The sequence below is a fragment of the Neopelma chrysocephalum genome, unplaced genomic scaffold, assembly GCF_003984885.1.
Source record: "Neopelma chrysocephalum unplaced genomic scaffold, ASM398488v2 Primary Assembly neopelma1_97116, whole genome shotgun sequence".
Classification (NCBI taxonomy): domain Eukaryota; kingdom Metazoa; phylum Chordata; class Aves; order Passeriformes; family Pipridae; genus Neopelma; species Neopelma chrysocephalum.
Genome location: NW_020925758.1, coordinates 3300270 through 3326177, shown reverse-complemented (window position 1 = coordinate 3326177; position 25908 = coordinate 3300270). Strand labels below are relative to the sequence as shown.

Sequence of the window (25908 nt, the reverse complement as noted above, 5' to 3'; positions counted from 1 at the left end):
GATTTCTTGATAGAGAAGGAAAAGAGGTTGAGAAGAAAAGAACGTGTTTGGCTTCTTTAACAGCTCGCTTCTGTGTTTAGAAATAGTGTCAACAAATAAAAAATCTCCCCCGTGTCCCCTGTCAGTGTTGTTACTAAACAGCAACAGGCTGCTGATAAAAGCAAAACCCTTTTCTGAACCGCATGTGGCTGGACTGGCAGCAAAATCCAGACCCTGTCTTTAATTGATCGTTCAGCCATAATCATCACTAATTGAGTCACCTTAGAGGCATCTCAGAAAAGGATGAGGCAGCTTATCCAAACTGGTTAATGGCTCGATATTTTCCAGAGGCAAGAGCTGGAGTCGGAGAACAAGAAGCTGAAAAATGAACTTAACGAGCTGAGGAAGGCTATTGCAGACCGAGCAACCCAGAACAACTCGTCCAACGATGTCCAGGACAGTTACAACCTCTTGCTGAACCACCTGAAAGCGGCCAACGAGGAGCTGGAAGTGCGGAAGGAAGAGGTGCTCATCCTGAGGTCACAGATCATGAAGGCAGCCCAGCAAAAAGAGATGGGGAAAAACATGCTAAAGGAGAAGGTAATGGCTTTTCTTCTCCGTTTTCCCTTCTGTTGGTGCAAATTCAGTGATTGCCTGAGTGATGCCATTTGTGCTTTGGCAGACTTTGAGTGCAGGACGGCCTGGGCTGGTTATAAGGGGTTGTACAGGGATATAGGAGGTTCTGCCTATGGATGAGTTGTAGTCCATGACATTTCAGACAGCCCAGCACTATATGTCCCATGGTACTGCTGTAAGGTGCTTAACCCCATACCTGGTGAGGTCTAGCCAGCCCACACCAAGGAACAACTTCTCCAGTCCTGTACCAAGGTGTGGTGGTCCGAGATGTTCCTGGTGATGTTTCCTGACAACGCTGTCATTCTGCAGGAAAATGGGATGGGGAGAAAGAGCTTCTGGATCAGACTCTGCTCACTTGAGTCTGATGCAGCTGTAATGTGCTTCCACTGGTGTGTAGACGAGAGGACTCTCAAACAGCTGTGATGTGCTTTTGTTTGTAGAGCCCATTCCAATGGGAGGGTTTATTTTCCGAAAACCCTAAACTTGGGCTTTTTTTATTCACTGTCTTACCATTCCTCAAGGTTTTGGTACATTTTGTATTTCAGACCAAGCACCTCACTTATCCCTCTCTCACGTTCACTGCTTCACTTCCACCTCCTCTCTCTCTCCTGCTGTCTGTTTGCACGTGTGTGAGTTCGTAGAAACTCTCTAGTGTGACGGATGCCCCGAGGGCGCTCTCAATAGAGACTTCTAACAGCCCTTCATAGAATGGTTGGGAGCCGTTTGGCATCGGGGACTTTTGAAGGCAGGAAGAGGTGTGCAGGTGTGTCATGCTGCTGTTTTTGCGTGTTGGATTTAGGAGAGCATCTCCAGCAATGCCAGCTGGCCCAACAGCGACAGGCACGTGGACCAGGAGGACGCGATCGAAGCCTACCAGGGGATGTGTGAGACCAACCGGTAAGTGTGGCCCGAATTCTTCCAGCAGCAGGAGGGGCTGAACGAAGTGAAAGAGGTGGAATCTGGACCAAAGTGTGAGAGGTGGGATCCGGACCAAAATCAACAACATGTTTTTCAAAGAGTTACCAGATTCCGGATTGTGTTACGGGCCTTGGGTCAAGGATGGGCCGTAAAGATGAAATCAAAGACGCGTGTCTTACGGAATCGTGGAATCCTGGAATGTTTTGGGTCAGAAGGGACCTTAAAGATCATCTAGTTCCAACTAGTTCTCATGGGTGAGGAGCCCTCATTGTTAGGGCTGTGTGTGTCCGCAAGAGAGGGGAGATACTGAGCAGGTGGAAAAGCAAACATGAAAGTGAGCAAAACTGGATATTGACTTTGCTTCCAGTACACAAATAGCAGCAAGACTAAGATTTGGGATATGTGAGTTAGTTACTTCAAGTATCTCATACTGTGCTGAGAAGACAGCACGGTCCCCTTCTCATTTTCCCAGAGGCAAAAGCCTGTTGTGGTTAACTGAGCTAACAAATGTGCTGTATTCCCTGGAAACGCTCACATTGTTGCTTTTCTTGCATCCAAACCGAGTGTTGGGAACATCTGTTTGATTACAGGTTTACCACAGTGGGGGTTAATCCTGTGAACATGTGTCTGTCCTTACAGTAACAATGGGCTGATGTTGCTAAGCATTAAATCATCCTTGCAGTTATCAAATAATATCAAATAATAAAGTAGTGTCTTGCAAGAAGACAAAATTACATGGATTTAAGAGCAAGATAGTATGAAAAGTAAATTTTTATTTCACTCCAAGGAAATTGAATGTTTATCTCTTTTATTTTCTCTCTTGACAAATACAGATGTTTGAGACTATTTTCCCCTAAATAATTTCTATTCATCAAGATAAAAGACAAAGCCATTGTGGATTAATGGCTTTTAATAATAACACAATATACTTTGCCACTTTTTAGAGGGGTTGCAGAAGGTTGCTAACAGTCCAGGATGCAACAGACCATGACTTAATGAGGATTTTATTCATACCTTTATGAATATGAGGAAAGGCACGTGATCAAGGCCAGGTTGGATAGGGCTCTGAGCAAACTGGTCTAGTGGAAGGTGTCCCTGCCCATGGCAGGGGGGTGGAATGAGAGGGGCTTTAAAGTCCCTTCCAACCTAAACCAGTCTGTGATTCAATGTTAATTCACTGAAATATAAAAAAAATTGTGAAGGGTTGCTTAATTCTTTCAGAACTGGATGGCCAAAAAGGTGCGATGGGAAAGAGAGATTTCTGGGCAAAAATTCAGTGTATATATAGCTGTGTGGTGAACTCTGGTCATCACGTCTGTGCTGTATTTCCTCCAAATTCCTGCCATAGAATGGGCTGGATTTTCTGAGTTTGCGTCCGTTTTCCGTCTTGTGAAAGCCCTAGGAGAATCTATGGGGATCTCCTGGTGTGTGAGTACAGAGGTGGACTTGCTGGGAGGGCTGGGTTCCACATGCATCCCATTTAAACAGAGTTTAAAACCCTGATGGCTGTGCTAAGGCTCTGCCCAGACTAGTTCTGCCAGCTTTTGTCTTGGCCCAGGGACCTGGAGGAGTGAGGATTGTTGGGGTCCAGGACTCTGGTTACACTGGTTTCTCACCTGAGCATCATGTCTGGCTGGATCAGGACCAGTGTTCTTGTTTTTTTTTTCAATTTGCCATTGAATATTAGCTTTCCTGAACTGAACTTGCTGATGAAATTTCTGCCCCTCCTGTGATAGAGATGATAAAATTAATTTGAACATCACATTCATTCTTGTCAGTAAGTCAGGGGGGCTCAGTGTGCTTCCAGCAGCAAGGTGTGTTTTTCGGTCACTTAATGAATTCTGTGAATTTTCTCTTTTTTCCTTCCAATGTTCTCCTGGAGCTGTGAGCACTGATGAAATCCCACTGTCAGGCACAGCTTTAATTACTCCCTGGGTTTTCCAGTGTGCCTGCATAGGGATGGTTGGTTTGTGTTCAGGGGTTGGTGAAAGAGTCAAAATAAGAGTTGCTGCTTTTATAAGACGTGTATGACCAGGTTGCATCACTAGTCCCGAGTGTTAATTGATATCTGGCCATACTGGTGCTTGGGTATGGGGTTGATTTATAAAATGTAGGCTGGTGTCAATGGCAGTAAATCAGGTGAAAACAAATGCTTAGGAAGCATGGATTATTGTGTTTGTGGATATAAATTAACATTCCCTCCCCCCAGCACGAATTTGCATTTGTACTTATGCAGCTCTATACCCAAGGGTGTCAGCATGAGAAATAGAGCTGCTTTCCCTTTCTAATCTTGATCAATAAATATTTTAATGGGAAGCTTTTCTGGTGGAGTTGCAATTCTGAAGTGGGATTAATAAGCAAGAGACACTTCTCCCACCTGCTCTGCAAGAATCACTCCCATTTCCCTTTCATAAAATCCTAAAATGGTTTGGGTTGGAAGGGACCTTAAGGCTCATGCAGTCCCACCCCCTGCCATGGGCAGGGACATCTTCCACTAGCTCAGGTTGCTCCAAGCCCTGTCCAACCTGGACTTCAACACTTCCAGGGATCCAGGGGCAGCCACAGCTCTGGGAAACCCGTGCCAGGGCCTCACCACCCTCACAGACAGCAATTCCTTCCCAATATCCCATCTAACCCTGCCCTCTGGCAGTGGGAAACCATTCCCCCTTGTCCTGTCCCTCCATCCCTTGTCCCAAGTCCCTCTCCAGCTCTCCTGGAGCCCCTTTAGGCACTGGAAGGGGCTCTCAGGTCTCCCTGGAGCCTTCTCTTCTCCAGGGGAACCCCCCCAGCTCTCCCAGCCTGGCTCCAGAGCAGAGGGGCTCCAGCCCTCGGAGCATCTCCGTGGCCTCCTCTGGACTCTCTCCAGCAGATCCACATCCTTGTGCTGTTGTTCCCCAGGGCTGGAGGCAGCTCTGCAGGGGGGGTCTCATCTGATCTATTTAGATTGGAGTCAGAGCATGGCTTTACTTTGGTAGGAGATCGACCTTGTGTTGTCTCCATGTCCATGTAATGCAGGACTTGTAAATACAGCAGGAAAAAACAGGAAAAACTCTGCCAGGTGCTGCTGACCTTGCCCACATAGTGATTCTGTCTCCACAAAGCTTTCAGAGGAAAGCCCTTTGATTCCAGGCCAAGGGCAAGTTTGAATCAAAAGCAGCCCTTTATAAATTAAATAAACTCAGCTTGCCTTTTTTTTTTTTTGTTCCTTCTTACTTTTAGCTGCTAAAGGGGAAATCATCAAGTTAGTTCCCAGATAATTTTCTGCTTCAATAACTGAAAAAGCTAAGTAGGCTTTTTGTTCCCTGTTTTAATTCTTGGGATCATTCTTTGGAGCCTGTTTGATCTTGGTGGAAACATAGAGCCAATAGAGACCAGGTGATGATGTTAGAGCTAATAACCTGGCAGCTCAAAGTAAATCAGGCTGTGTCTTTGAAATGAGCTTCTGTGATAACTTCCCAAGTGATTTCTGTTGAGTACATGGATTTTATCTTATCTTTTTTTTTTCTGCTGTGTAAGTCCCACCTGCAAATGCAGTGCAAAGTGAGGGGCTGATGCTGGCTTCCCATGGAGGATGCTTTTGCAGCTGGAAGAGGCCATCACATGGAAAGGGTTCCTATCTCTGCTTGCCACTCTCCCATGGGTCTCTTCCCACTCTGCCATTTTGGGAAGGGAGGTGTTAGGGCAGGAATTTCTCACTTTTGATGAGGGCTGTTTGTCCCAGCTGCTCCCCAGACCTGCACCTCCAAGATAAGGAAAAAGGAGAAAGGCTTTGTGAATCAAGCACTTTCAGCTCCTCTCAGCCTTGTTTGAGAAAAGGATTTAGCCACCATTCTAGGAAATTATGTTGTCACATACTAATTAGTGTAATTAGCTTTAAAGGGCCTGTGTTTGATGGTTAATGTCTTGGTCAATATGAACTTCAGGCGGAAAGGGGAGCTCAGTGATTTCTGAGTCAGTGCTGTGTTGATGGAGATGAACTAAATGCTTAATTCCCAGGGCAGGTGTATCTTATATCGGCACCTGTATATAATTATTTATTTTATATATAAATAAAGCAGCTCCTGCTTGAGCTGCTCTCCTCATTTACTGCAGTGCCTGTGTATGAAAAAAGGAAGAAAATCTGTTTTTCAACGGAGGTTACCCAGGAAAATGTATCTCTTCAAAATGCTGCTCACTGTGTGAGATTTCACAGGTTAGTGACATGCAGTAAATAGTGGTGATCCTTCCTGCTTTTTTCCTTGGTTTTCAGTGCCTGAGGATATGTCCTGTTAAGATTATATGAACCAAAAAAAGAAAGACTTTACTAAGAACTAATGCAAATCAGACCAGTAAACCTCCTAGTTTCTGTCAGCCTACAAACCCTTTTGGAAACCTGCTGTGTATATGGTAGCAACAAGGTTTTAATTTAAATTCATACATGTGGCCTTAACAGATGATCTTTGCAAATGTCAGTGCCTGAAATGTTTGCTGGTTTTGAGAAATGTACACCAGCGTGGAAGGGAGGTACAAACTGCCTGTGGCAGTGAGACACCTCCTGAGCCCTTTCATGGCAGTGCTGCAACACCATGTTTCTCACTGCTTTCCTCCTGTGAAAATTTGCTGTAGAAAGTTTTTGTGTTGTGCATTTCCAGTGAAATATGCAGAGATTTCCTTGCCAGGGAGCGGCTTCTGCTACAGCTCTTTCCAAAATAGAAGATGCATGTTGGCTGAGTTCCTTTTTTTTTTTTTTTTTTGGTGTGTGTCTGAAATATAATGATACATTAAGTTTGGTGGTTGCTTTGTTTACTTTTAAAATTGTTATTTCCAAAAAGAAAAGCTGTTTTCTAACTGACATCGAAGCCAAGTAAAATCTTGTTATAACAAGTGTTTCTGGTCAAATTTGTAATGTGTTCAACACCTCATTAAAGGAGATAAATGAGTTTCTTGCCTCATATAACTTGAAAAAAAACCCCAAACAACAAAAAATGAACAATCTGCTAAACAGACTTCTAGTATCAAGGTGAGATGAGACTTTTCTGGGCATTTTTCTGCCTGGATGGATATAGAGGAGATTTGATCTTGTAGGGATGTAAGTGGTGTTTGGACCAGGGGTTGCTCTGAGGAAAGACTGATGTGTTTGACTCAGTGTTTGAGGAAACCTTCAACTGAAATAGAAGGAGGATAATTTACTTTAGACAGTGGGAGTTGCTGCAGAAGGAAGGAAATGGAGAAACTTGTCTTAAAAATTCCATATTAGGGAGATATCAAAACAGCTGTTGGGAATTATGATTAACTGCCTGGAGGTTGGACTGGGTGATCTGTGATGATCCCTTCTGACCTGAAGGATTGTGGGTTTCTGTTGGCTGCAGTAGGTTGGGGAGGAAGGGGCAACACGAGGTCACTTGTCCCAGATGGGCAGGGAGGAGAAGCTCCACTAGCTAGGAATGTTTTCCAGGGCATGGTTCTCCTTCAATGTGGTGGAAAAAGGAATACAGTGTAATGAAAGTATGTTCTATAAAATAGCATTATATAAAATTAATAAGGGTTCTGCTGCACCTTTTCTCCTTCTCTTGCAATTGACCTTTTGTCTTTCTTCTGTCCTCTTGTTTCCTTTTTCTGTCCCTTATTTCTAGCAAGACTGAGGACTGGGGGTATCTCAATGAAGATGGAGAGCTCGGCTTGGCTTATCAAGGTTTAAAGCAAGTTGCCAGGTCAAACACTTTTTTTTCCTCGCTGCTGCTTCTCCCTTCTCTTCCCTTTTGCCACCCTTTTGTTTCTTTCTCTTGCTCTGCTCTTACCCTCTGGTCCTCTACAGGACCTGTTGTCTTCTCTGGGAGCAGCTGAAGGTGGGGTTTCCAAACCAGGAGAATTGAGACCCTTCTCTAATTTTCAGGGGAATTGTTGTGATTCTGGCTGGGCATTGCTGATGGTGGCTGTTGCCACTAATACCTGAGCTGTGATTCATTAAGGATTATGTTATGTTAATGGGAAATTGGGTGATAAAGGTGCTGGGAAGCTGTGACCTCCAAGAAACCAAAAAACCCCTCCCATTTTAGATTTTTTTTTTTTTTAATGAAATTGCACTAACATATAGCACCTCCCTAAAGTGTTTTCTCCCAATCCTTGGCTTGTCAGAAGCAGAGTCCCTGTGCTTGTATCCCAATGCTGTCACTTTTGCTTGCTCCAGGGGACTGTGTGCTCCCATCTGTGGGTTGTCCACAGGTGTAAGGAGGAAGGCACGTGGTGGATACACATTGCCATCCTTCCACAGCTCTCCCCACATCCTGGTCTGCTGGGCAAATATCCCACAGGGACACACTGGGGGACTCCTGGATTCTTATCCTGTTTCAACCCGGTCTTTGGTGGTTATGGGGCTCCAATGTTTTTATAAAAAATTTAAGGACATTATAGAGATGAAAAATTAAAATATTTTGTATAAAGTAGTCTAAAGTGGTCATGTCTAGAGGTATCAGGGTAAAACCAGACAATAACAGGAAAAAATAACAGGGATGATTAATGTGTTTTTCCAAGCAATGTAGGAACCCAAGTTCATAAGGAGGAGTGTGTTCTTCTGAGGGTGTCTCACGGTTAATCCAAACTGAATCCAAACTAATCTCAATATGAAGAAATAAAATGGAAATTAAGTACTTAATACTTATTTCATGGTGGGTCTGTATTTTCCAAGCCTCTTAAGAATATAACTCCTGACAGGATTATGAGGCTGAGTGCATTATTGCCCATGTTTCTATAGGTGGAAAACATGCTTTTCTGTCCTTTGCTGCAAAATGGGAGTAGAGATTGTGTTATTTAATCTTCTAAAGACATTAACAGCAACAACAACAAAACACCATGGGGAATAATTACTACTTTTCACCCAGAAATCTTTCCTAGAAAGCATATTTTTTTATACAAGCTGTGAAAGAAAAAACACAAAACAACAACAACAAAAAAAATTCCCGTGCCTAATTGTTCCTGCAGGGAAACAGTTCATGGTGAACCTGAAAGAGCTGTAGCTTTTTCCCCCCTGGCCCAGCTCTGTGTCTGTGCTTGTCCTAGGTAAATGCAAAGCTACTGACACTACAGTCTTCCTCATCTTTGGGGATTGCTGTTTGCATCTGATGTCAGAAGAGAAGCCTGTGGCCTGGGTGTGTGGTGATCCATAGCTCTGCCTAGGAGATCACATCCTTGAGCTACAGCAGGGACATGGGCTTGATTATCTCCTTGGGTCATTCTTCCTCTTTGCCACCATCACCTTCTGTAATCTGGGACTAATACTTTGCAGTTCCTGGCCTGATGGCCCTTCCTCAGAGCCCTCATACCTTCTGGAGTCACTTGTTTTAATCTTCTGAAAGAGCTGGTGCACAGCTGTCCTTGTGCAGAGGCTCAAGGTAGGGCTGGAAGGTGACCTGGAAGGTGTAGGTGAAAGGATGGTAGGAAGGGTTGGCAGGACAAATTGTTAGAGGAAAATGTTGAATGCACACCTAAAAGTGGAAGAAGGGGGTGGTTTTGGTGACTTTGTTTTTTTCAGCTGTGTATCATGGTGTTAGTATTTGTATGTCCTGGGCTAGTAGGAAACAAGTCTGTCCCCTGCTTGAAGAGTCTTGGTGAGGTCAGCAGCAGTGATGAAAGCAGGAGCACCTCAAGGGGATGGAAAATTGCCTTGGGCATGGTATTCTGCAGGTAATTTGTAAATGAAAATTGAAATACCTGTGAATATACTTCTTTTTAAACAAAGATGAATAGCAGCTCTACAAATAACTCTAAGGAATGAGGGCTTCTGCCTTTCTCAACATTCCCAGCAGTAGTGAAAGAAGCCAGTGGCATTCCAATGGAATGGAACCCTTTGCAAGACGTACAGTTCAGTTTTCAGAAGTAAGAAATGGTGTTTGACAGGAAATTAGGGCAGGAACAAATGTCCTTCAAGCTGGGCTTTTGAAAACAAAACCTGCATGTGTTGGTCTGCGCTGCTTTCTTGCCATGTGTTTGCTTTTTGCAAGTAAAGGAACCCAAACTCGTGATACAGTTAAATAAAAAATGGCAGCTCTTGGATTTTTTTTCCCTTTTATTTAAAAAAAACCCCCACCCAACATTTGATGTCATGCCTTTAAATTTCAAAAGTATTTCAGACCAACTCAAATGTTGGTTACTACCTCAGTGCTGAAATCACTGGCTGATCAGTGTGGTCCTGTTCTCAGGCTGCTGGAAGCACAGCTCCAGGATCAGAGAAGGAAGCACGAGGAGGAGATGGAAGGTCTGAGAAACCAGCTGGATGCAATGCAAGAAGAGCTGCAGAAACAGCAGCAGGCCTCCCTGCAGACCCTGCAGCTCTCTCCGGAGGTCCAGGTGGAGTTGGGAATTCAGCAAGAAATTACACGTCTCACCAATGAAAACCTGGTAAGAGTTTGTGCTGAAAGCACAGGAGAGGGGAAAGAAACAGGCTGAGAGAAAGGAGATAGGAAACATCACGGGGAGGGGAGGGCAGGGCACAGGGATCTCTTCCACTCCTACCAAACTCTCTGCAGAACCATCAGCATCTCCCTGGTGCATTTGGGAACTCTGGTGCCTGATGTTCTATTGCTGTATGACTTTTGTGACTACATAGGTATTTTTTTGTTTTTAAATGTTTTTTTTTAAGCCCGTCTACTTTGTGGCCCTGCCTACCAAATTATATCACTGGGGATGCCTCTACTCTGTCATTACACACAAAGACCACACAATCCTTTCATCCATGTTTTCTGGAAGTTGCCACTCCAAACAGTTGGCCTGCCTGATCATAAATTTTCCCTTCCTCACCTTCTATATCTATGTGCAAGGCCTGGAGGGAATGTTGGCACCTCCTGAGTTCGGGTGAGGGCTTCTTGCCTTTCCCAAAAACTCTAGTATCTAAATGGTGTTTGAACTGTTTAATTGTGATTAACAGCCAGGATTAAACACTGTGGGTGGTGAGTATTGCTTGCTGTAGAAAGCAGGTGCCCAGCATTCACAGTCTTTGTGGTGTAGGTAAGGGTCTTTCTGAGCAATCCAGAAACAACACAGCTCTTCTTCTACCAACATACTCCCACCATGCCACAGTGACTCTTAGACCACACTTCAGCCTTAAACTCACCCCAAATGAGTTGTTCTTGGGCTTAATGTTGGGGGTATTTTTTAAGAAATGCATCTTACGTTTTTCAGGATCTGAAAGAATTGGTAGAAAAGTTGGAAAAGAATGAAAAGAAGCTGAAGAAACAGCTGAAGATTTACATGAAGAAGGCCCAAGATTTTGAAGGTGACTTGGCTGTTGGAAGGCATTGGGGCGGGGGAGTTTTATTTGTAATTTGTTTCTTTGATCAGCCTTGGAGAGCTGCAAGGGTTTTTTTTCTCTTTTTCTTTCTATGAAAGTAAGATTTTGCTCATTCTGGCACTGAACTAGCAGCAGGCACTGAGCTGACACTGACCTTGTACTGAAGTTTGGAGGGTGTTTAGAGACCTTTTTGCTTTCGTTGCATTCAATGCAGTGATCCAGGCAGAGGTACAGAGAGGAGACTAGTGGCTATCAGGCAAGTGCTCTGATCTGTCAATTTTGAGGAGGGATTACAACTCTTTAGGAATGAAAACATGTATTTATATTCTGCTTGATGAGAAAACACCTCAAATGTGACATCTGTGTTGTACAGAAAGAGCTTCCTGTTCTCTGGAGAAGCCGTGATTAATCAGAGGGCCCCATTCTCATGAGCTAATTCCTGGAAACGAGGCATTAAGTGAAATTAAGCTGAATAACTGGAGGGTTTCCATGGCTCACCCAGCTGGTCTCTGTCAGTGTGATTTGCATGCTGTATGCTGCAGTATTTGCATGCTGGCCTCTTCTGCTTTATTAAACTTGAGCGGTGCCACCGTGGCTCTGCAGCTTTACAGACAGACAGAAGATGTGATGCTTAGGGATTTATCATTGCCTGCCTATTTTTTTCCCCCCTCTCTGTGAAAACCATACACTAAAGAGCTTCCCATGGGATTACCACCTTCTAGCCTGTGGTCTCTTGGAAAATAAAAACGGCTTCATTTTTTCCTCTCTTAAGTTCAACTTTTGCACTTTTCTTTCATTCAGAGTCTGAAAACTCTGACTGGTAATTCAAGACCCGGTTGTTTATATTTTTTTAATAGGTCTGTCAAAACTGATGACATTATTGGGAATTTATTATATAACTCTTTGACTTGGTGTCTGCACTTAGGCCGTTGCAGGACGTGAATAGTTCTTGATTTCCAGGTACCACCATTCATGCTCTTTCCTCCTCACAGCATCCCAAACCACGCTGCCAGCAGACAGGAGGCCACGCGACAGTAACATGCAAGTTGCTGTCCAGAGGAAGGAGAAAGATTTTCAGGGCATGTTGGAGTATTACAAAGAAGATGAGCCACTCCTCATCCAAAACCTCATTACAGGTGAGGAATTTCCGCTGCTCCTCTGCCTGACTCGTGCTGGGAGAGTTTGTGAACTCGTGAGATCAAGGTAGACAGATAGATCATCTCAAATTAATCCCTTCTGGGGCTGCATGTTTGTGGCCATGGCAAGTGGGGTAGGTAAAGTAGCTGCACTAAGCAGGTAGACCAGCATGGATGCAATCCTTAGGGATAGCAAAAAATTGGAAATGCAAAACAAGGCTGCGGTTTTTAGAGCAGGCAGTAAGTTCCTGATGTGGTAATAGATGGGGAGGGGATAGCAGAAGGATAGACCCTGGGGATTTGGAACAGCAGTGGAACAAAGGCAGTTTGGTTTATGAGGTAATAACAGATAACAGATAATGAACCTGTGAGCTCTTCTCTGCTGCACAGACTGATCAGAATTGCTGCAGCATCCCCCTGTTCTGTGCTGTTTGAGAAGCCTTGTGAGGATCCAAAAAGTGTTCAAAGAGCAGTGCTACCCATTGCTGTGGTCTTTGAACTTCCCCTAATCAGACAGGCTTGTTCTGTAGAGGCTACGAGTGCCCTCAGCTGCCTTTAGGATTCCGTATCTTGACGGAAGGAGAGATTTAATATGTCATCAGTTCAGAAGGGGGAGGGTATAAACTGTGGCAGGTACACCTGAAAGCTTCAGGGGGCTTTTTGAAGGTGATTTGTGTGCTGCTGGGGTAGGCTTTTACATGGTGAAGAAGCTCTAACCCTACCTGTGCATCCATCAGGTGTAATGGGATGTTGTCACACACCTCAGTGCTGCCCTCCCAAGCCCCAGGGCTGTGGCTCCTCAGCAGGTCCATCTGTCCTGCAGCTGGACCTCTGGTTCTGTGTCCATGCTGCAGAGAGGGGTGCGAGTTGCAGAGCCAAAATATCATTTTCCCCAGGGCTGGGGAAAGAAGGGTTTGCCTGGGTGCATCTCCAGGTCTGGTGTTCTCTGCTTTACTTGTCAGTTGGTAAAATTTTGGTTTTTGTGGGGTTTGTTTGCTTGTTTGTTTGGTTGGTTTTTTTAATTGTCAAATCTTCTAGATCTCAAGCCCCAGGCTGTGTCTGCTACTGTTCCCTGCCTTCCTGCCTACATCCTCTTCATGTGCCTCAGACATGCAGATTACATCAATGATGACCAGAAGGTGCACTCCTTGCTAACCTCCACCATCAACGGCATTAAGAAAGTGCTGAAGGCAGGTGTCCCTTTGCTCTTGTCTTGGGGTTGAGATGCTTTAAAATGGTAATAACCATGTCCAAGTCTGTGATATTCAGCTCTTACGGTGATTTGCAAACCAAATCACTCTTAGAGCTTCCCTTTTTAGAACAACAAGGAGAATTATGATCTAAGCAATAAAACTGTTTGCGTTTATGGATTTTTATTTTTTTTTAAGTTTGTAGGGGGGAAGTGGCTAACACTGCCCATCTGCAGGGAGAAAGCTGCCTGATTCTAGGTGGAGAAACTCAAAATAGCTTTGTCTTGCTATGCCAGCATCCCCCAAGGAAGGGGAGGGGGGATCTCACAGGTTTTAATTTTGTTTCTGCAGAAACACCACAATGACTTTGAGATGACGTCGTTTTGGCTGGCGAACACGTGTCGCCTCCTGCACTGCCTGAAGCAGTACAGTGGAGACGAGGTGAGAAACCATCACTGGCCTGGAGTGTGTTGGGATTCCTCCAGGGAGGCTCCTTGAGTCTCCTGGATGCAGTGGCTTCCCTCTAACCCTCCCTGGGGTGATCCCTGACTTCCCTCCTTTGTTAATCTGGTTATAACATGAGGCAGCTCCTGGAATTTTAAAATCCCAGAATGTTTTGGGTTGGAAGGGACCTAAAACCCCATCTTGTTCCAAACCCCTGCCATGGGCAGGGGCACCTTCCACTAGACCAGGTTGCTCCAAGCCCTGTCCACCCTGGCCTTGGGCACTTCCAGGGATCCAGGGACAGCCACAGGTTCTCTGGGCAACCTGTGCCAGGGCCTCACCACCCTCACAGCCAAGAATTCCTTCCCAATGTCCCATCTAACCCTGCCCTCTGGCAGTGGGAGGCCATTCCCCCTTGTCCTGTCACTCATGAATAATCGTAACATGAGATTTCAGAGGAAAATTCTGTCCTTTCTTCCCACCTCAGTAATATTTCCTAAGTTGAAGTAAGTTCTGTTGTAGCTGATCCCCTCCAAAAAAATGAGATTATTACAGTCCTTCCATAACAATGCATGCTGCCATCCTTGTAGCTATCTGTTCTGCATATTATATTTTTTAACAGAGCCAAATACTGGGCTTTTTGTTTAGTCTTGATTTTTCTTAGATATATTGAGCATTCAAACTTTAAATAAAAAACAATTTCAGGCAATGTAATTAACTATTTAGGTCATTCAAAAACTAATGATTTGTATGTAAAACCACAGTGCTGGACTTGGAATATTTAAAATTAAAATTTAAATTAAAAAGGAAAATAATTTAGAGAATAGTTACTAGGAGTTATGCTCCCATTTGCCCTCTTCTGTCTGGATAATAATATTACATTTAAAGAAAATCCTCTCCAGAAAACCAGCAGGATAAAAAGAAACCAACTCAAACTTAAATTTCACATTCTTTGCTGTGATTTACTGTGTTCAATGAATCAGCTGTTTGCAAATGCCATCGATAACTGGGTGCAAAAAAAAAGAGAGGAAAAATAATTGTGAGCGGTTTCAAAAATACTGTTATCTTTAGTTTGAATTCAACCTATTTTTACGAAAAGATTTAAAAGAAAACCCCAAACTATGTGCAGTCTTTTCATGTGAAGAGCACACTCTTTGATTAGTCAGAAAAATGAGGAAATTGTGAAATCAACTCAAATACCCACATGTTGTATTTTTGCATTTTGCTCATCAGCAACCAACAAAAACAGTTGCATAGTTCTCAATTTGACACCAAATAAGACCATATGAACAGGCAATTAAAGCATCTGTGTTAATTGCAAAATTATTGTACATCACATTTGCTTCTGCCTCTAAAACTGGTATTAATGTTCGAGCTCAGACCTCAGGGCTTACAGCATCCACATGCAGCATCAGAAATCAGCTGCTTCTTCAGCAAAAGGAAGGCAACAAATTTGGCTATTTGTAGAGATTTATAAACCTCAGATCAGTTTGAATGTTGTCAAAGCACATAGCACGTGGTTATAATTTTTTCTTCAATTTTCTAAAATCCTAATTTCTAAATACTTGGTTTCCCGTGAACAACTGCAGCTCAAAGGGATAAGCACATAGCTAAGAAGTAATTTCTCTAGGACTGAAATGTCATTTTCTAGTTTCTGTGCATTGCAATTAATAGAAACGTTGCTCCTTGCTAAAGCTAAAATGAAAAACTGATAGTTTAATGATTTTCTTCAAAAAGTAGTCCTCTAGTAATAATTTATGAACAAATGCCTGAGTAAATCAAAGGTGATTTATGAGTCTTGAGCTTTTCTATAATAGAGTAAAAATGTACTTTGGGTATATTGTACTCCGAGGGTGTCAGCTGTTTTTTTTTTTAATGCAGTGAGTTTGATGAACTGTAAATGGGTGGAATAACGAACCTGGGTGTTTCGCTCTCCTCCTGCTCAGGGTTTCATGACACAAAACACGCCGAAGCAGAACGAGCACTGTCTGAAGAACTTTGACCTGACCGAGTACCGCCAGGTGCTGAGCCACCTCTCCATCCAGATCTACCAGCAGCTCATTAACATAGCACAGGGCATCCTCCAGCCCATGACCGGTGAGTTCACAGCCTCCAGGAGGGTGTTTCCTGGCTGAGATTGTCTGCTCTGACTGTTTTCCAGACCTCTCTGCACAGTGCTAACGTGACCTGGGAGAGTTTTTATTTTACCCCGTGATAGAAACCAATAAGGATGAGGGGGGTTTTTTTTGCAGCTTGATTGAAGATCTCTCTTTCCTTTCTGTTGGGGAGGTAGTGATAGAGGTGAGGTGGTGCTGGTGGGTTCCCCTCCACAGCAGGTTTGTGGTTAACCTCTTCATGGGTGGAAATGTGTGGAGGAGAAAACTGGGAAGAGGAAAAAGACAGTAAAGACCTTGTTTTGCAAGGATGAGAGAACTATGAGGAGAGTTACCTCCTTGGCCAAATCCCTGCATCTGAGGAGTGCCCCATCCCTGGAAGTGTTCAAGGCCAGGTTGGACGGAGCTTGGAGCAACCTGGTCTAGTGGAAGGTGTGTCCCTGCTCATGGCATAATGTGCTAGGATTCCGTGATATTTGTGTACTTTTTAACTGTTTCATATTATCAGAGCAAACCATCAATTCATGGATCTGCCCTGCTCTCAGACTCGCAGCACCCACCACTTGCATCACTGAGACTGATACATGTTTGTTACAGCCCACAGAGGAATCTGTTCTTCCCTCTAGTGACTAATAAGTAGGTGGATACAGGCTTTTTTAGCTCATTTTTCCCCTTTTTTTCAGTGTCTGCGGTGTTGGAAAATGAGAGTATCCAAGGGCTTTCTGGTGTCCAGCCAATGGGCTACAGGAAATACATCTCCAACTCACCAGAAGTTGACATATCCTACAGCCTGGACAACATGATCCGCCAGCTGAACACGTTCCACAGCATCATGTGTGACCAGGGCCTGGACCCAGAGATCATCCAGCAGGTGTTCAAACAGATCTTCTACATGATCAACGCGGTCACCCTGAACAACCTCCTGCTGAGGAAGGATGTCTGCTCGTGGAGCACGGGCATGCAGCTGAGGTGGGGCTGGGGCTTGGGGCAGGGATGGGCCTGCTTGAGGAAGTTTTGTTGATTAAGTGCGCTTCTCAGAGGAAATGATTTAAATCTTCCTTTTGCTACCCGCTCCCCTTTCCGCATTGGAGCTTTGTGTGCTCCCCTTGAGCTGGGGAGTGGGAACAGCAAAAGCTTTTGTGGAGATATTTTCAAAGGTACCCGCGTGCCTTGCAGGATTTTGTTAGCGTTTAAAAGCTGGTTAAAAGCTTCATTTTTTAATTGACTGTTGAAATTTGGAGGAATCTGAATGTACCTCCCTTGTGCTCTTCGGCTGTTACATGGCTCATCTATTTGTAAGGTACATAGAAGTATAAATTTTTCTCTGAGTTGTTGAGTGTTAAGCATTGTTCTGATAGTCTCTTGCGATGTGTATCACAACTGTGCATCACAAAAACCCACATATTCCAGCATTGCAACATTCCTTGAGCCTCATGGAGGATTTTTGAGCTGCTACGCCTTCTCTCTGAGCTTGCATCTTGTCTCGGTTGCTTACCCAGGTTTAACATAAGCCAGCTGGAGGAGTGGCTGCATGGGAAGAATCTGCAGCAGAGTGGAGCAGCACAAGCTTTGGTGCCCTTGATTCAGGCAGCACAGCTTCTGCAGCTGAAGAAGAAAACCTCGGAGGATGCCGAGGCCATCTGTTCCCTGTGCACATCACTCACGACCCAGCAGGTAGGCAGCAGGGCAGAGGCTTACACCAGAGGGTATGGATAATTAAAGGAGTGGGAAAGGGGGGTCCTCTGGTGCCAGTTCTTCACTGCCCAGCCTCAGTCTGCCATTCCCTCAGCGGGGGCAGTTTGTCCTTTTCAGGAGTGACCCCTCTCAGAGGTGGTCACTGTGGTTGCTCCTCTCTTACAGTGCCACTGATGGCACTGGAGCTCCAGAAATGTGCTGAAATGAAACCCACCCCTGAGGAGTTCAAGGTATAAGTCAGACTCTTGGGATTTTAACCCACCTGTTGTCTTCTGCCAGGTCTAACCTGGCTAGTTCTGCAGGGTGCCCCCCAAGGATTCCTATTTGGAGCAGGAGGTTGAGAAGTGCCCACCTAGGCTGGATGGATCTGACCTTAAACTTTGAGACTCTATCCCAGGAGGATATAAACTCATGTTTTTTGCTGCTGGATTGCCTGGTCTGAATTTGATAATGTCTTAAGAAGGAAGAAGTGAGAAGTGTGAGCTGATCTCCAGTGATTCTTGGAGAGCCTTTCTAATGTATCTCCATCTCCCTGTCTTGAACATGTGTTTTTGAGAGAAGGGTGGTAGGGGAGGAGCAGGAGTAAGGGAGCATCAAGAGAAGCATTGTAGAGGTGACATCTTAAGTCACCCGTAACACCATGTGCCAACTAAGTGGCATCCCTGTACAAACCTGTTGTCCCAGTCTATTCCCAGTTTACAAACATTGCAATAAGAAGTGACTTTGAAAGGTCCATTGCAAAACTTACAGCAGGCAAAGGAAAACACCAGGACAAGATTACTGCTGCTTCTGCTTCTCATTTGTGTCACAGGAGACTTGTTATGGCCTTATCATGACAAACTGTTAGTGGTGCTTTGCATTCTGGAAAGGTTTGGCTTCTTATGACTCTCTGTAATCCTGTTCTTTCTTTTTTTCAACAGATCGTAAAGATACTTAATCTCTACACTCCTGTGAATGAGTTTGAAGAACGTGTGACAGTAGCTTTCATACGAAACATACAGGTAAATTTAAGTGGCTGTAAACTTGGGGTCATGAATGGCATCTGTGTAATTCCAGTGACATCTGTATTGCTAACTCGGGCATTTTGTAATAGGCATGCTGCTGCATGTTGTCCTGAGTTCAGGACACACCTACAACACACAGCTGCAGGGTTAACCAGGCTGTTAATCACAAAATGAAATAAGCACCCAAATTCCCAACTCGCCTAGTTCAGCTGTTTAGTAAGAACACAACTTAAGGTTGCAGGAGCCAACAAAGCATTGGGGAAATGGAGCTACTTCTAAGACATGAGGTAGAAATTTGGAACTAAAGGAAAAATAAATAAATTAAAACCAAACACCTTTTAATGCTCAGAAGGAGGAGGCAGGAAAAAGAAATGTGTTCAGCTACCCCCAGAATATGTCTCCGTCACTGAGCAGCTGAATCAAAGAGAGACTGCTGGTATTGTGCAGTGCTAGTTTTTCTGTGCAAGGGGGGTCATGTTGCTTCTAGGTTCCTGTATCTTGCTTTGTGATCATGTGGAAAACATAGCCAGGTTCTCCTGAAGCAGTGTTTTCTACAGTCTGTGCAGAAGTTCCTTGCTCAGAGGAAAGCTGCTGCAATAGAGAACAAACTAGTTCTCACTTCTCTGCACTATCTATAAAATTATGTACGTTCTCACCACACAGGCAAAGAAAAAGCAACAAGTGATGCTAAACTTGTTTTCTTCTCCCACACCTCATAGATGCACTTGCAGGAACGGAATGACCCTCCACAGCTGCTGTTAGACTTCAAGCACGTGTTCCCAGTTTCGTTCCCGTTCAACCCATCCTCCATCACCATGGACTCTATTCATCTCCCTGCTTCTCTCAACTTGGATTTTCTCAATAAAGTCTGAAGAAAGTAGAATTAAGCTCACCTCTCGCACCCAGAGACCTCCAGCAATGAAAGAAAAAATCATTAAAGGAATTTAAGGAGCTCTTTAAATATGGACCAAATGGGCTTATCGAAGAACCAGTGCACAGTAATATATGGATGTTGAAATGTAGAGTAAAAAGAGGGACTGGTCCGTATGTTTTTGGGGGTTTTTTTGGTTTTTTTTTTTTTTTTTGGTAATTTGTGGCTCAGAAATAAGGATACTTGAAAAGTAGATTTATTTTTTACTGCTTGATTTGATGTTGACATAGTTCAAAACCCATAATCATCTCCAAAAGCCACTAACAAAAAGGAACAGGAAGTGGGAGACAGCAACGGCCTGGGATGCTGCTTGTTTCTGCTGATGTGGAATTTGTCACAAATTCTGTGTTTGAGAAATGCTGTTGTTCCTCCTGACTACATCCAGTGCTTCTGCTTCATGGGAATTTAAGCAAATTGGCAGCGTGGACTTTCCTCCATTACCAGATTTACATTAGCAAAGGTTTTGTCGTAGTGAGATAACCATGATACGAGAAACTGCCTTAAGCCTTCTGCTTGTAGAATAGCGTCATCCTGATCCCTACTGTTGGCTTTCCCTGTGCTTGTAAGTGTCAAAAACTTTCATCCAGTGGCTATCAAGGTTCTTGGACCTCTTACACGGCGTGTATCAGAATCTCATGCATAGATCACGCTAAGGCAGCCTGGTTTAATTACAGGGTCCCCAGCGCTAATTAGTTCCGTGTGTAAGTCCTAGCTGTAGCTGTCCGTGGAAAAACTCTGTGTTCATGCCAGTAGCCACCCCAAAATGCTGCCAGTTGTGCAAATACAGGGCTTAGAGAAATGAAGAGAATACTTTAAAAAAAAAAAGTTTAAAAAAAAAAAAAGAAGTGAAATGTTCTAACACAAAAAAAGTTGTCAGATGGTGTGTTGGTAATGTAAGCCATTTGTTTAAGAATGAACACGAACTCTTTGTCTACAATGACCTTAAATAAATAACTGCAATCAGTGCAAACTCTGTTAGGATTTTTTTTTTACCAAATTTATTAGCTTCAGTTTAGAAACAAACCAACCTTCTGGCCTCACCACACTGATGTTTGGAGGGCACCAGCTGGTCACAAAGACAGTCACTGTTTTTTCTCGGTAATTCCACAACACATTGAATTTTCAGTGGCTGCTGAGCAGGGAAGGAGGTGGGTTCCCATGGCTGAGTGGTGCTACCCAACTGCTCAGAGTGGTGATGCTCCTGCCATAGCACAGTGTGCCAAATTGCAACCAGGATGTTTGGCAGCCGGCATTCTGCCCTTTCCACTTCCATAAGGATCTTGTCTAAATAGATCTTAACCTACCTGCTTTTGTGGTCCTGGTTTCTTTTGTGGCCCCCAATTTCACAATGATTAAAAAGCTTTCAAAGAAAAACCCAATCTCTCCATCTGACTACTTTTATTCGGTGTAAATCACATCCAAACACTGCTACATTGTCTGCTCAGAGGTTTAAAGAAGAATGTGAAGTGTCTTGAAGGTACACTAACTCCTGTCTGCTGCAGTTACCCTTTTAGGCTAGGAGTGTGTTTTGATTTAAACATCATGTATATAATCTATGTATATACAAACTGTAATAGTCCTGTATGTACTAGATAGCTGTATATAGTACACTTTTAAAGGAAAGCACATTTTTAAAGGAAAGGCTGAGTGCTGTGAAGAATTGTATTGGTCTATGCCAGTGGATAAATACCATGTTTCAAATGGAGACTGGTTTAGACGAGCTGTTACCACTGAAGGACAGACTTAAGGCTAAGAAAATATTTTTTCCCCCCTAACCATCACCCAGCTAATCACAGAAGATGTTTTGCTTGTATAGAGCCAGCACTACCTCCAAACTGCAGTCCTTGAGCACTCACATCTGCTGTGTACTCAGTAGTGCCTTCATCTCCCCTTTATATTCAATGAGGGTAGTGCCACCAGTTTGCTGTCTGTGCCCAGCAAGCCCACACTCCTGTCACCCACTCATCTACACCATCTTTATTTATTTGTACCTACCTCTTTTCACAATGAATGTCTTTGCAGTGCTCTGAATTTTTTTAATTGTCTCCCATCCCTTCCTTCCAAACTCTAGTAGTCGTCACGGTTCAAGAACAGAAAATTCAAAGCGGAATCCACCCTTTCTGTAAGGTGGTTTTAACACAGAGCTATTGCTCAGGATTCATAGTAGGTCAGCAGTTTCCTCTCAGGCACCTCAGGTCTCTACCTCTCACTAAAGTAAATTATTTGGAGTACAATTCCCACAAGATTGATTAAACTAATGCTTATCACTCAGACTAATGACAGGTCGCTGCAGAATCCTCTTCTGCAACGATTTTGTTCCTGATCACAATTATAAAATGGGCTTAATAGTCTTCTAGGGGATAATGGTCCTTCCACGTTCAGGATCATAATTTATATGTACTTTCTTAAAAACTCTTGGTATGTACAGATGGGAACAGGGATTTAACGTCTTGATCTGTGATCATGTAGTTTATCCAGTAAGATCCATCTGAAAGAGGACACTGTATGAAATATCTTTAACATATGTTATCTTTTCTGTTAGAAATTTTTAAAATTTGTATTTAAATGTTAGTTAAATTGCTATGTTTGAGCATGCCTTTCCTCAGATTAGCACTTCTTTATTTAAAAAGCTAATTGAACGCAAAGCATGGCTTTGAGAACGCTGGCTCTTCTCCAGATCTGTCTTTATTTTTAAATATTGGTTATTCAGTTGAGCATTTTCCCACTCTGTGCCTTTAGCTCAACCACTGTTTCTCTGAAAAAAGCATTAAAAGAGGGGAGTATTTTTATTATTTGGTCATAGAAAAAGTTGTCTGTGGATTTAAAACCCTACTTATAAAATCTTACTTTGACGAGGTCTGCAAAAACACTTTGAATTTCCCAGGAAAAAAACCCAATACTGACCCATGCTGACTGTTGCATGTATGACATATCTCAGAAAAGCACTATTGGGAATAAAATAAAATAAACCTTCAAAAACCCCCAAATCACATAAATCAGCAGCATTTCAAAACCAACACTTCAAACATGAGTTTAGGCATGTGCTGGCTGACCTACAAGAAACATCCAGGACAATGTCCACGTTTCATTTTAACTAGAAAATTCCTTTGCTATTTTTCTTTTCCTTTTATTGGCATTTTGTAGCTGAGGTTGCTTATCTTGTTTGGTAAAGCTGCTGTAGAACATTGGACCTTAAGACTGATTTGATGCAATCCTACATCACTATCATTTTTTGCTCATGCAATTTATCCCACTGGATCTAAAAGAATTTCTTTGTAGGAGTGGAGCAGTAACAAAATGTGGGCATGTTTTAAGCAGAGTGGCTGCCTTTAATCGTCCTGCAACCTGCTCACTGAAATCTTTGCCGGACCTGACCTTTTATTTGTGTGATTTGCAAAAGATACAAATGAAACAGCTGCACTTGAAACAACGGGTTGTTTTCCTCCCTTTTCAATAGTAAATGCATAAAATTGTTCAAACTTATTCTTTCAGACCATTAACTGAAAAATTAGCATTTTATCATTGCATATAAATAGAACCTAATTAAAATAAATTGCATGAACACCCATGAACCTTTTTCCTCTGACTTTATTGATTCACATATATATAACAGTCATAAATGGATTATTTTTTTTCTGAAAGAAATTCGAGCAAGGTAAATGATAAATAAAACAATCCAGAGGACATATTCCCCGATAAGTATCCAAATTATTTCAAGGTGTGAATGCCAGTGGACAAAGACTTTCAAATTAATTTGAAATTAGAAGAAAAAAATTATGTATTTTTAAAAAAAAGTGCTACTGTATTGCAATGTCTATTTTATTTGTTTGGGGATTTTATTCTATTTTTTCTTTGGTGTGAAGTGTCTACCTTAACGAGCAGAAGGTATAGCTGCTGTCAAAGTTGAATGATATACATGAGTGAATACTGTAGATGAAATACTACTGCTTATAGAATATTTTTCCATTTTGAACAAATCTGTAAACTACACCTTTGTTTATAAGAAAATGCTTGTAATAGTCACTGTGCTATTCAGATGGGGATAAAAACAAAATTTGTGAAATAAACACTTTTGAAGAAGTTGTGACTTGTGGTCAAAAATGGAAATGTAAAAAAATAACCTCTATCAATTTTTACTTCTATCTCTGGGAAACTTTTCTATTTTAACATTACAAAGTAGCTTTATAAACATTACAAAGTACTTTATGAACAAATTAACAGTATCAAAGCTTTTACTCAAGACACTGAAAGGTTTAGAAATTATAACTTCAGAGATGCTGAAATAATCTGAGCAAATTAGAAATGAATTGAGCATGGAATCTTAAGGCCTTGAAAGCCACTGTGAATGAATGAAGAAGAGGGGATGCACTGCCAGCCCTTGTGCACGTGCTTAAATCACAGAATCAGAATCACAGAACGGTTTGGGTTGGAAGGGACCTTAAAGTTCATCCAGTTCCACCCCCTGCCATGGGCAGGGACACCTTCCACTAGAACAGGTTGCTCCAAGCCCCGTCCAACCTGGACTTCAACACTTTCAGGGATCCAGGAGCAGCCACAGCTTCTCTGGGAAATCTGTGCCAGGGCCTCACCACCCTCACAGACAGCAATTCCTTCCCAATATCCCATCTATCCCTGCCCTCTGGCAGTGGGAAACCATTCCCTGTGTCCTGTCCCTCCATCCCTTGTCCCAAGTCCCTCTCCAGCTCTCCTGGAGCCCCTTTAGACCCTGGAAGGGGCTCTCAGCTCTCCCTGGAGCCTTCACTTCTCCAGGTGAACCCCCCCAGCTCTCCCAGCCTGGCTCCAGAGCAGAGGGGCTCCAGCCCTTGGAGCATCTCCGTGGCCTCCTCTGGACTCTCTCCAGCAGCTCCACATCTTTCTGCTGTTGTTCCCCAGGGCTGGAGGCAGCTCTGCAGGTGGGGTCTCACCTGCGCGGGGCAGAGGGGCACAATCACCTCCTTCAACTTCAAATGAGACTTATTTAAGTCAATGGCAGAGGGAGAAAATACGGGAAAACCCTTAGCTCTTTTAAAAGACAAAGCTGCATGTTGCTGTACATTCACTGATTTATAGATTCATTAAATCATTGGAATTATGTAGCAAAAACAGTTGAAAGACTCTTGTAAACAAAAAATGAAAATCTCCACAGGAAAACATTTTTTCTTCTAGAAAATTTATAGAACTTAAATTTTGTTCATGAAGACGTGCGGCAATTTTTGTTTGTACATGAAATATCTTCACCAATCTTCTCATCTTCAGCCTGACAGTCTGGACAGTTCCACTGAAGCATTTATGCACACAAATCAAGGTACATACTACATACTTCAAGGTGCAATTTAAACCACCAGAACTGTGGAAAGTGAGTTTTGTGGATCCCCTGGTGCAGCTGAGAGCTTGCTTATTCTTGGCCACGAGGGTGGTGAGGCGCAGGCTTTTTTTAGCTCGTTTTCCCCCTATTTTTTCAGTGTCTGCAGTGTTGGAAAATGAGAGTATCCAAGGGCTTTCCGGCGTCAAACCGATGGGCTACAGGCAGCTCCCACTCTCCTCCATCCATGTCCAGGAAAGGAGGGCTGCAACCCCCCACCAAACCCCCTCAGCAGGTTTATGGTCAGAAGTTGCGCCAGGAGAGGTTTAGGCTGGACATGAGGAGGAATTTCGTCATGGAAGGGGTGGTCAGGCATTGGCAGGGGTTGCCCGGGGAGGTGGTGGATCCCCATCCCTGCAGGTGTCCAAGGAACGACTGGACGGGGCGCTCAGCGCTCTGGGCTGGGAGACAAGGCGGGGATCGAGCACAGGTTGGACTCGATGGTCTTGGCGATCTTTTCCAACCTCCATGACTCTGTGATTAACTGTAATTAACAGTAATTACCGTGAGGCGTTCGGGGATGGCTGCGGGCGCTCAGCTCGCCCTCACGGATCGCCGCCCGCCGCCGATTCGCCAAAGCCACCACGGGAAAATCGAACCGAACGGAGGCGGAATTAAAGGGGAAAAAAAAAAAAAAGGAAAGAAAGAAAACCAGCAAAACAACACGTTCTAAATAAGTAAAATAATAAATTAAAATTATTTAATTTATAGGTTAACCCATCAGACAGGTTGCCTCCCGGGCGTTCCTCGCCCCGCCCCGCCCCCGGCGTGGCGAATGTGCGGGGCGGGCGCGGCTCTCGGCCGGGGCGCGGAGCGGGGCAGGAGCGGAGCGGGGCGGCCATGGCGCTCCTGAGGGGTGAGGATCCCGCGTCCCGCGGATCCCGGCACCGGGAGGATCCTGGGAGGTGGATCCCTGAGGGGATCCCAGGCGTCAGGGCTCTGGGGCGAGCGGAGCGGGTTGTAGGGGCCCCTCACCCGGGGCGCGGGGGGGAGAGGGGGGCAGCTCGTGTTGCCCTCAGGGATTGCAAAATAGAGTCCCCGAAGCTGTTCCTGTCCCTCCCCTGGGATTTACCCCCTCCAGCTGTCCCGAACGGCCGAACAGCTGGGAGTAATTGGGAACTTCCAAAAGAGAAAGTGGGGTCAGAGGGTGGGAGCGGGGGTCAGAGTGTGGGGAAGGGATCGGGGGTGGGAATAGGGGTCAGAGACTGAGGAGGGGGTGCAGAGAGCGGGAAGGGGG

The 25908-nt window shown here is 43.9% G+C and overlaps 2 protein-coding genes across 5 annotated transcripts in view; both read left to right on the top strand.

The window, feature by feature from the left end:
* MYO5B (myosin VB) overlaps nucleotides 1-23115 on the top strand; it is a 144687-nt gene extending 121572 nt beyond the window's left edge. For 2 of the 4 annotated variants that reach the window (XM_027671705.1, XM_027671704.1), the window contains exons 28-40: nucleotides 328-579; nucleotides 1415-1512; nucleotides 7146-7223; nucleotides 9708-9906; nucleotides 10687-10780; nucleotides 11788-11931; nucleotides 12970-13121; nucleotides 13473-13562; nucleotides 15512-15662; nucleotides 16363-16648; nucleotides 17179-17353; nucleotides 18295-18375; nucleotides 19098-23115. In XM_027671705.1, the coding sequence (XP_027527506.1) occupies nucleotides 328-579; nucleotides 1415-1512; nucleotides 7146-7223; nucleotides 9708-9906; nucleotides 10687-10780; nucleotides 11788-11931; nucleotides 12970-13121; nucleotides 13473-13562; nucleotides 15512-15662; nucleotides 16363-16648; nucleotides 17179-17353; nucleotides 18295-18375; nucleotides 19098-19250 (1953 nt within the window). In that variant the 3' untranslated portion in view covers nucleotides 19251-23115. Of the gene's footprint in view, nucleotides 1-327; nucleotides 580-1414; nucleotides 1513-7145; nucleotides 7224-9707; nucleotides 9907-10686; nucleotides 10781-11787; nucleotides 11932-12969; nucleotides 13122-13472; nucleotides 13563-15511; nucleotides 15663-16362; nucleotides 16649-17178; nucleotides 17354-18294; nucleotides 18376-19097 lie in introns of those variants that run through there. The other 2 variants (XM_027671706.1, XR_003532298.1) reach the window with 2 other exon arrangements.
* A 2351-nt stretch (nucleotides 23116-25466) lies between these two features.
* Nucleotides 25467-25908, top strand: part of ACAA2 (acetyl-CoA acyltransferase 2) — an 18244-nt gene continuing 17802 nt past the window's right edge. Inside the window, exon 1 of the mRNA XM_027671708.1 lies at nucleotides 25467-25527. Within this exon, the coding sequence (XP_027527509.1) occupies nucleotides 25512-25527 (16 nt within the window). The 5' untranslated portion in view covers nucleotides 25467-25511. The remainder of the gene's footprint in view (nucleotides 25528-25908) is intronic.